General features: G+C 28.9%; 2 protein-coding genes across 2 annotated transcripts; one reads left to right on the top strand and one right to left on the bottom strand.

Moving 5' to 3' along the window:
* Window positions 1–3666: 3666 nt before the first annotated feature.
* LOC124840121 (GDSL esterase/lipase At4g01130-like) lies at window positions 3667–6561 on the top strand. The gene is made up of 5 exons (XM_047316121.2): window positions 3667–3960; window positions 4050–4259; window positions 4355–4524; window positions 5660–5930; window positions 6098–6561. Exons 1-5 carry the CDS (start codon window positions 3705–3707, stop codon window positions 6340–6342), a joined length of 1152 nt encoding a protein of 383 aa, XP_047172077.1. The 5' UTR covers window positions 3667–3704; the 3' UTR covers window positions 6343–6561.
* A 252-nt stretch (window positions 6562–6813) lies between these two features.
* On the bottom strand, window positions 6814–8739 carry LOC124840123 (uncharacterized). The gene has a single exon (XM_047316123.2). It carries the CDS (start codon window positions 7996–7998, stop codon window positions 7042–7044), a length of 957 nt encoding a protein of 318 aa, XP_047172079.1. The 5' UTR covers window positions 7999–8739; the 3' UTR covers window positions 6814–7041.
* Window positions 8740–10197: the final 1458 nt, after the last annotated feature.

The raw sequence follows: 10197 nt of genomic DNA, 5'->3' as shown, positions 1-10197 counted from the left end.
TAATGAATATACATTTTATTAAAAAAAATTTAGAAGAATTTCCTTCAATGAAAAATTCCATAATATTGTATGAGATTAGAGTGATAAATATTTTAACTTTTTTTTGTTAACTTCTATATAATTGTTGTATATATACCACTGGAAATTCATCCGTCATCGTGCCTACCTCTTCATATATTTTCTCATGATAATTAAAACTCATTAATTAGTGTAATTAATTTTATAATATAACTATTATATTATAATAAAAATAATTATTAAGACATAAAAAGTAAATTTATAATAAGGATATGAAACATAAAAAAAAAGGTAAAAAAAAAATGTATAAAAGCAGTTGTAAAAACAATCCCATTATTCATAATTAGAGATAAACTCAAGAAAATATTGTCATTAAAATGGTGTTTCTCTACCTTAACTTTCACCCCTAAGGCAATGATCATGTAATAGTGTAGTCATTGGTTGGAAGCAAGAGAACTCATTAGAATTAAATAAAACTAAAACATAGAAGAAGTTATTTGAATTAAGTAAATCTGAAATGTAGTTTCTCTATTTATTTAGACAATATTATAATAATAATTATAATTTCATTTTAAACAAAGACATTTGGCTTTCCATTTTTTAAAATAGATGGTTTTGATAAAGTTAGAACAATTAATTCTATAAACTAGATATTTTATTTTGGAATGAGAAATTAAGAATTAAAAAAAGTGAGAAATTGAAATGATATTTTAATTTTAATAATATGAAACCAGAAATGATGGCTGCGTTGCATGTGAGTGGGCCTAGTGGGGTGTGACGCGTGCATTAAAGGGAACACGTCAGATAGAAACGCTGACCGTTGATTCTTTTTGGAGATGCGATTTTTGCGGTGGATTTGCGTTATGACGTGTTCTGCTTTTCTCTTCCAATGCCTTCTTTCTCGCTACCGACAAAATGACGTGTCCCCGCATTCACATGCAATTTCAATACATACGGTGGGGCCCAACCATTTTTGTTTGGACTATTTTAGCCTTCTTTTCCATGTTCACATTTCCAGATAATGAATGTGGTGGCATAGTGTAGCATAGCATTATTGTTACTCTATCATCCCATTTAATGTCAATTACTATATAAACATGACTCTTATTTTGACCCCTTCAACAGATAAGTAATTTCACATATTAATTTGAATAATGGGTAACGATTTTAAAATAAATTTATCAAAATCAGTGTACCTAAATTTAAGGCTGATTTTACGATTGACCTTGACAAACTCACTAAATTAAATTTGACTCTCTTTTTTTTCATTTTTTTAAAATCAGGTTTTGGTCAGTTAACTCACGCTATTAGTAAAACAAGAATTAAGGTTAAGCCTAGGTGGCATTTTTTTTTTAAATAATAAGGTGGATGTTTTTCACTTGATTTGTGATAGTTATTGGAGTTCGTTTTTTTTATTCAATGGAGATAGTGTATGAACTATTAGAATAACGTTATTTTTACTGATCAAGCATTATTTTAAGGAAAATAAATCAAAGTAAATGTTTTTGTCATTTTTTTTACCAAAAAAATATCATAAGAATCTTAGAAAGAGAAGAGCGAAAAAATGTAATAAAATTTCATTAAAAAGATTTTACATTAATAAAGTACATTGTAATAAACATAAATTTATTCTCTTGTATTTAATACAAATACTTACTAAAAACTGAAAGTCCAGTTTGTTGATAAAGTTAGATCACACGTTATATAGATAGTATGATTTATTATTAGGATTAGTAGTACCACTTTTTCTTTTAATGTTTCAATTTTTTATTTTTTATTTTTTAATTTTTAGAAATATTCTTTGCATCCTTTATACTAACAATGTTTCATTTGCTTGTAGTGATGGAACTGATGAGATTCATGTTAACAATAACACATGTAACTAAAATAATAATGTGAAAGTTTATTTTTATTTTTCTATAATATCTTTTTAAAACCTTAAATTAAGTACACTTTTATTTGATTCCCCGGAATTTTAAGAACCATATTTTAATCTCTCAAATTTTAAAAATAACCTTTTAGTCCCTTATATATAAAACTGATTTTTTTAGTTTTAAATTAAAACTGATATGTACTTTACTTTTACAGTGAAAAAGGTGAATTAAAATCTGTAATTGAACCTTTTCGTCAATATTTAAGATTGGCCCATTACATCTATGATGATTTATTTTTATATTTCATGAATAGATTTAAGTAATTAATAATACTATTTCTAAGAGAACTAAAAATAACGTATTAAATAATAATATTTTAAAATAAATTTGTATATCATTTTAAACCCCTAAATCTAATGAAAAAAATTTAAATAAAACGGTTAAAAACTTTTCAACAACGTTAACTTTGCAAATCGAAATAAATTATTTTCTTAAATAAAAGAAAAAATTTAAATATTATTTTTATTAAATTAAATTATATGAAATGGACGAACTGAGTTTTCCTCAGAAGAAGAAAGTCTCACTGATGGAGTTTTTCCATTGGGCTTAGTCGGCCCATCTATTCATGGTAGTAAGTAGATGAAACTACTTTTGTCAACTTCTACTTCCACCAAACAAACGTATCATATCATCACTCCACATATAAATTAAATTACGTCAAAACAAATGATGTAGATATTTTCACCAAGTAACAAATGTAAAAACACTCTAACCAAGTGTTCTACGTTTCATCTCTTGACTAGATCATTTTTAATGTGTTTAATTGCACCCCTTTTGATTATATCCTAATTATATGATTAGGCAAAGCATATATTACATTACATTTCTGCAAATCAAACCGTCTCATGCTGTAATTGTAATGTACAATATTGATATATAATACTCCAAAAAGGATTAATATAAAAGAAGATTCTTATTCAATTGACTAATTTATCTATAATTATAATAATAATAATAATTATAGATAAATTTCTATAATCTTCTTAGGGTTTTCTTGTTGTAGACTTAATATTTTATAATATCGCTTTTTTTTTTCAAACAAGTGAATGAATATTGATCATTATCAAAATTTATATATAAAATCATAAAATGCTCAATGAGAAGTTATTCAGTAAACAAGTATGTTAAGTGAAATCCAAAACTCTAAACTCAAATGAAACATAAAAAACAATAATAAAGCTAGAATCAAGATTTCATTTAATAAAATGTCAATTTATATTTATGTGTTTGGTTGAATTGGTAAATAACAATAACTTTCCCAATAGAGAAGTAGGTTGAAGTGTTGCTACATGCATGCAATAACATATGAATAGGAAATAACCTATTTTAAATTATAAAGCATTTAGTGTGTTTGTTAATTAGTTAACATTAGTTTACTTAATTGAATGATTTAGCTTCGAATATATAGAAAGGAAGCCACCCTATAATCCTATAGTTTTATAAATGTCCTTATCCTTAGCTCCTTTTAGCAGAATTAGATTTTGTGACAACTTTAGAGCTCATAGTAAGAAATTGAGTTCTTTCTAGAATCATATGAATTTATATGTTGGAAGCTTTTAGCCTTTTATATGCATTGTAGGTAAGTTCATCTTCCATAGGTTTGTTAACCAGTCACTGTTCTAAAATAACCTATTCAGTGTTTGGCTTTATCTTGAGAAGCATGCAGTTCCTATAATATGGGTCTCCGTTTGTTACCTTTATCAAGATTAGCCTCTGGAAGAGCTTTTATCAAAGGGAAAAAAAATAAGCAAAATGGGTACCCTTAAGGTGTCCAACAGTTCATGCACATTTTCAAAATTCTTGGTAGTTTGCATGGTGGCATTTTCTTTGGTTGATTCAAGTTATGGTGACTGTGATTTTAAGGCAATCTTCAATTTTGGGGATTCAAATTCGGATACTGGTGGGTTTCATGCAGCCTTTCCTGCACAGCCTGATCCCTATGGAATGACCTTTTTCAAAAAACCAGTTGGTCGTGCTTCTGATGGAAGGCTCGTTCTTGATTTTCTTGGTAATCACATCTATTGTTATAATAATATTATAACTTTCTGATATATTTTAACGTATTCTGTTGAAAAATATTTGATTTTGAACGTGCAGCTCAGGGTCTAGGGCTTCCATTTTTGAGTCCATATCTTGAGTCAATTGGATCAGACTATAGCCATGGAGCTAACTTTGCATCTTCAGCTTCCACTGTGATTCCTCCCATTACTTCCTTCTTTCATAGTGGACTCAGTCCATTTTCCCTTTCCATTCAACTCAGCCAAATGAGACAATTCAAAGCCAGAGTTGATGAATTTCATCAAACAGGTACACAGAAAAATGTTACTACAGATTTACATTTACTTAATCTAATAATGGTACACTCACCCATGAATCTTTCTTTCCATGCATGCACCATACAGGAACTATACCATCATCTGGTATTCCTTCACCAGATATATTCAAAAAGGCCATTTACATGTTATACATTGGCCAAAATGATCTCACTTCCAAAATAGCAGCCACTGGTAGTATTAATGGACTCATGGAAACCTTTCCTCAAATTCTTTCACAAATTAATGATGCTGTCAAGGTTTGAGTATATTCTTCATGCATTTTATATAGTAATCTTTCAGAAGATTTTTATCTTATGTTCATTCAACCTTGTTGGCAAATTATATATATGTCACACTGTTTTAATAAAGCATCTCAGGGCCAGTTGTGCAAGAAATTTGGACTATTATGTGTCATATAATTATGCATGATGTAATAACATTTAAATTATGTGACCATTTAAAAAAGTTAAATGACTTTTTGAAAAGCTTATATATCTTTTGACCAGTATCAAAATAACCTTTTTCATATGATTAGTTCTATAAGAAAAGTTTTTATAAATAATTCTACTCCTCCCTGTAGATAAAGAAAAAAAAATATGGTAAGTTCTCTTAAGCTGTAGAAACTTTATTAAATTTCTTATAAAATCTTTTCTTCTTACTTGGCTCAAAATCATCTCATTTGTTTAAATATAAAGGAATTTAATGTAAAAGAGAGTCTTATATATAACACAACTAGGACTTAATTATCTTGTTGATAGTTCAAAATTTACAGTGAACATAGTTTAGGTTTTCAAATTAAAAAAAGAAGAAGAAAAAGTAATCTCTTATGTTTATTAAAATATTGTTTTAATCTCAAAATATTAAATTTAAAGAATTGGAAGGATTTTTTGAAAACTATTTTAGCCTCTCAAATTTAATATACAACATTAAAATCACATTTTTTTTAAGTTTAAAAACTAAAATAAAATATTTTTAAATTTGAAGGACCAAAATCATGTTTTATTTTTTTCTTTAAGAATTAAAAAATAATCAAACCTAAAATTATGTACTCCTCAATTTTAAGGACTTAAAAACATAGTAAACCTAAAACTATTTATTTTTTCTCTTTTGTTGGAACAAGTTATATAATAGAATATTATTGGTTTTACTTTAATTTATGGGTTCTATAGCATAATATCAGTTGATTGAGAAAACTTTCAAAATTGAATTTGTTTTGGAAGAGATTGCTACTGTGTATATATATATATACACATAATAAATTCATAAAACATTCTTTACCTTAATTTCTCTTTCATTTTCTTTCATCTTATCAATACTTTACAGTATACACTCTCTGTTTTCTGTAACATTATTTGTATGAATTTTTTGTACTCATAAAGTTTGTGTTTTTAGGAGCTTTATGCACAAGGGGCACGCACAATTATGGTATTCAATCTTGGTCCTGTGGGATGTTATCCAGGATATTTGGTACAGCTTCCTCATGCTACTTCTGATTTTGATGAGTTTGGATGCATCGCTTCTTACCAGAATGTTGTAAATTATTACAACAAATTGTTGAAGGACACAGTGAGCCAAACCAGACAAAGTTTACCAGATGTTTCCCTCATTCATGTAGACACTTACTCTGCTTTGTCGGAGCTCTTTCACCATCCCACACTTTATGGTACAAACATATTCCCTTCACTTGTTTATCTCTGCAGTTCTTCTAACTGGTGATTTCAAATGGTTGAATAGCATTACCAAGTTTTATATGCTGCAATTATACACCAAACATGCTGATTTAACATATGCAACTTTGGTTTCTGGTTCAATTTTGTTTTCTTTGAACAGGGTTTAAGTATGGTACCAAAACATGTTGTGGATATGGAGGGGGTGACCACAACTTTAACCCTAAAATTTTGTGTGGTAATATGCTAGCAAGTGCTTGTGCTGAACCCCGAGAATACGTGAGTTGGGATGGAATCCATTTCACAGAAGCAGCAAACAAGATTGTTGCAAATGCTATTCTAAATGGTTCTCTTTTTGACCCCCCTTTCCCTCTCCATGAACATTGTGATATACAACCTATTGTTTGATCCAGTGCTAGCAACCAAAGGTCTTTCTTATGTAGCAATTTAACTATTTTGAAATACTCAGCTGTCAAATTGTTAAATAATGTTTCGATTTATGGGGTGTTGTTACTTTCACCCTTGTGTGTGTAGCAGTTCAAACAAAAACATGGTACTTATTGGTAGCATTACTGTTTGGAGAAAAGAAAAACATGTTATCATATAAATGTTGGACTTTGGTTATTATATATGGTATCTGATATGAACTACCCTGCTTCATGTTATGCAGAAAATAATTAGCATATAGAGTTGATTTATCTTCCTTGAAAGGTTGCTATGAGTGTGTTGTAGTGCTTGGATTTGAGTTCCAATAAAAATTTCATAAGGTTTGAGTTTTAATGATTGTCACTTTCATTGATTTAAGAAAAACTCAAGGGTGTAAGACATAAATCAAGCTACACAAACTCTGGTACTTCGTGTTCAAATATAGACAGCAGAAGAGAATACAAACGTTTTGTTCACATATTCCTAAAAAGAATTTGACGTGAAAACAGAACATGAAATAAAAGTGCTATTAACAGCTGTAATAACTACATAAATATAGGATAGTTTCTTGTTGTTGTTGACTGAACAATTGTTTTGTTGATAAGGACCAAAGTTGAAAAGATAACATTTATGTACTCATCTGTTTGCATAAAAGTATCACAAGTGATATTAATGTACATTTTAATTCTCAAGGATTGGTTGTGTTCTAATCGATGAAGCTAATGGTAATTTAGTTTCTCCAATCCAAAATGTGTCAAAAAGCTCTTCCCCAGCTGAATTTTTCTCCATTTTTCTTATTTTTCTCTTCTTGACCTCCATAACCAAAGCTAACAAGATCAAACCCAAAACAACCAACCCAATGAAACCTATTGCAAACCCCAACACCCACCATGTGGTAAATCTCCTGCCATGACTGTGAGTATGAAGTTCATCTGGAAAAGGAAATGATGGAATTACAAGAGTGTAATGTCCTTGTCTGTGTACTTCACAAACATATGGCTTAGTCATGTTCTTGAATTTCACCAACCCATTATCAGTAAACTTAGCACAAAGAGGAGTGTGATTTCTCCCACGTTCATCGGCAAGAGGAAACCAAATTTTGATGGGATCACCATGAATGGTAAAGTTAATCTTCTCATCCACCAATGCTGATTCTGAAGAACTGTAAGCCATGATACCAAAAACTGGAGCCACCATTGTGTGGTTAGGTACATTGTAGTAATGAGAAGAACAATTGCCTAAGTTTTCGTACAAAATGGTTATTCTTTTCTGGCTTGGCCGAGACATAATCCGTGGCGGAAGGTTGAAGAAACTGTAGTTCATTCCTCTTGACCATAAAGAAAAACTGCGCAATCTAACGACTGAAACTTCCATACCTGTTAAGTTGGAAGGAAGGGAAACATTGTAGAGAACACCTGTTTTAGGATTTTTTATCTCTTCATTTGCTTGCATGCGAAGAAAGGAATCCAGTGATTTACGATCAGAATAAGTCTTCAAACCTTCAACAAGAGATGATGAAAACAAACACACAATTACCAACGTAACTTGCCACCATCCATGAAGCCCCATGAATGTCACCCCAGTAGCCTTTTTTTGTCTCTGATGTTCAATTCTTGAATGATTTTCAAGGAAATCCATGCATGCACTGAACCCATTGAAGCTTTTATGATGCAGTAGTAACTTCACTACTCATCAATGGAAGAAGGATGAGTTTTCTCACCACAAACTTTCTTTTCCTCTAGTTTTATTAAAGATAACTGAATGTAACTCACAATCAGAATCCTTCCCTAACCAAGTATATATATAATATAACAGATCAGAATCTGTTTACAACAACACTTGGTTTTCTTCTCTTAACACATAAGAAAACTTGTACAAGGTTTCTTGATGATGTGATGCAAGACAGTTAATGGATTTGGTTGAGAAGTTACATCTATAGCATGTTATGAAAATGATTAGGTTCCAAAGTGGAACAAGAACAGAAGCCTGAATTATTCAACTCTTGTTATATGAATGTGGAGATCTATTGGAGTTTGTTGTGCCTAGAAATGAGAGGTGTATGTGGAAGAATGTGGGTGTAGAGAAATTAATGAGGCGATGAAATATGAGTGAAAATGTTGTATTGTGATGACATTGGTCAACAAATGAAAAGGGGAATGGAACCTTTCAGAGTTGGTGATGCCTAATAGGGTGTTGTTTTGTTATTAACTATTTGTCATTATTAATTATTGGATTGTTGAAGAAGAAGGATATTTATTGAGGCACATATTTTTGGTCCCACATCGATTCTATTGAGAGCTTTGGTCAAAGAGATAAAAAGGAAAGAATGAGTTGGTGAACATCTGTGCCAACCACATGGGGCGGAAGCCACGCAACTCCAATGCCTATTTTAGGTAACAAATTAGTTTGAGTTTTAAATTACTAGTATTATTCTCATTCATCTACCTGTAATTAGTGTAGTCTGGTTAAAAACACGTTAATTAATTACTAAGATGCCATTCTTTAAGTAAAAGAGGTTTCTCTTAACATATTAAAATTAATCATATCATATAATCTGTAAACTTATATTTCTGTTCTCTTTCTAAGTGTGTATTAAGTGTTAATGTACATTTTTTATGTACATGAAACAATTTTTAAAGGAAAATAATAAAAGTGATTTAAAAGGAAAACAAAGAAAAATATTTTCAAAAACTTTGATATGTAATATATATATATATATATATATATATATATATATATGTATGTATGTATGTATGTATGGTTAATTAATTATAAATATTTAGTATTTTATTGAAAGCATTACATACAAAACACTTAGATTTAAAAATACTTGCACGATTGTTTGGATTTTGGTAAAATAAGAAATTTTATTAGTCATAATAGGGTGTTTGGTAAGTTCATATAGGAAGAAAAAATATATTTGGATGTTAGACTATCTCTTTCAACTTACTTTTCCTATTGCATCATTTTACTCATATTTTAATTACTTATTTCTTTCTTTCTTTTTTCTTTTTCTCTTTTCAAATTGTTATTCATACCAAAATTAGATATTAAAATAATCGAATATGATACAAGAGAGTTGAGCAACTCTAATTCACCTTATTACCCAATTTATTTATTATATATAATTGTAAAATTATTAACTTGATCTAATCTAAACAAGCAATCTATATAACTTTTAAAATTTTTATTTTTAAAATAATAAACTAAGTGTATATTTAGCAAAACATACATAAAAATTAAAGTTCTATAATTAAGAATTAAATCTTTCATATAACACATATTGTATAATAAATTACAAAACTAAAATGCCATATTAACTTTCTCTTTAATATTCGAAGCTTTATGTTTAATTGGTTTTAACATTAATTTTGTCCATCAATACCAATTTTTTGAAGTATTCATACAATAAATTAAAAAATTAATATTATAATTGTAATTAAGCTAAGTTTTAGATGAGTTGGTCAGTAACCTTGAATATGGATTTTGAGTTGTTTTAAAGACTCTTAATAAAATGTTCTAATTAATATATACAAAAATGATTTTTTAAAAAGGCTAATATAGCGAATTTTACGTATACAAATCTCTTCTCGCGTTGCATCATTCTTTGTTTTACATGGAATAATAAAAATTATATATTATTTCGCATTTAATGTTGCGTGTTAGAGATTACATACTCACTAATGTCAACTTCTATTTTATAAAGCAGAATACATAATCTAAATATTTTTTCTAATATTATCCTTTTTCTTTCTCATTTACATGTGTATTTCAGACACTACCTGTAATTAGCAAACAATTTCTTAAAGTATATCATTTCATCATACCCTCTTTCTA

This window comes from Vigna umbellata, chromosome 11, assembly GCF_029865625.1.
Source record: "Vigna umbellata cultivar VRB3 chromosome 11, Vumbellata_1.0, whole genome shotgun sequence".
Lineage (NCBI taxonomy): Eukaryota > Viridiplantae > Streptophyta > Magnoliopsida > Fabales > Fabaceae > Vigna > Vigna umbellata.
Note: the sequence above shows the minus strand (reverse complement) of the source record. Positions and strands in the feature narration are given on the sequence as shown.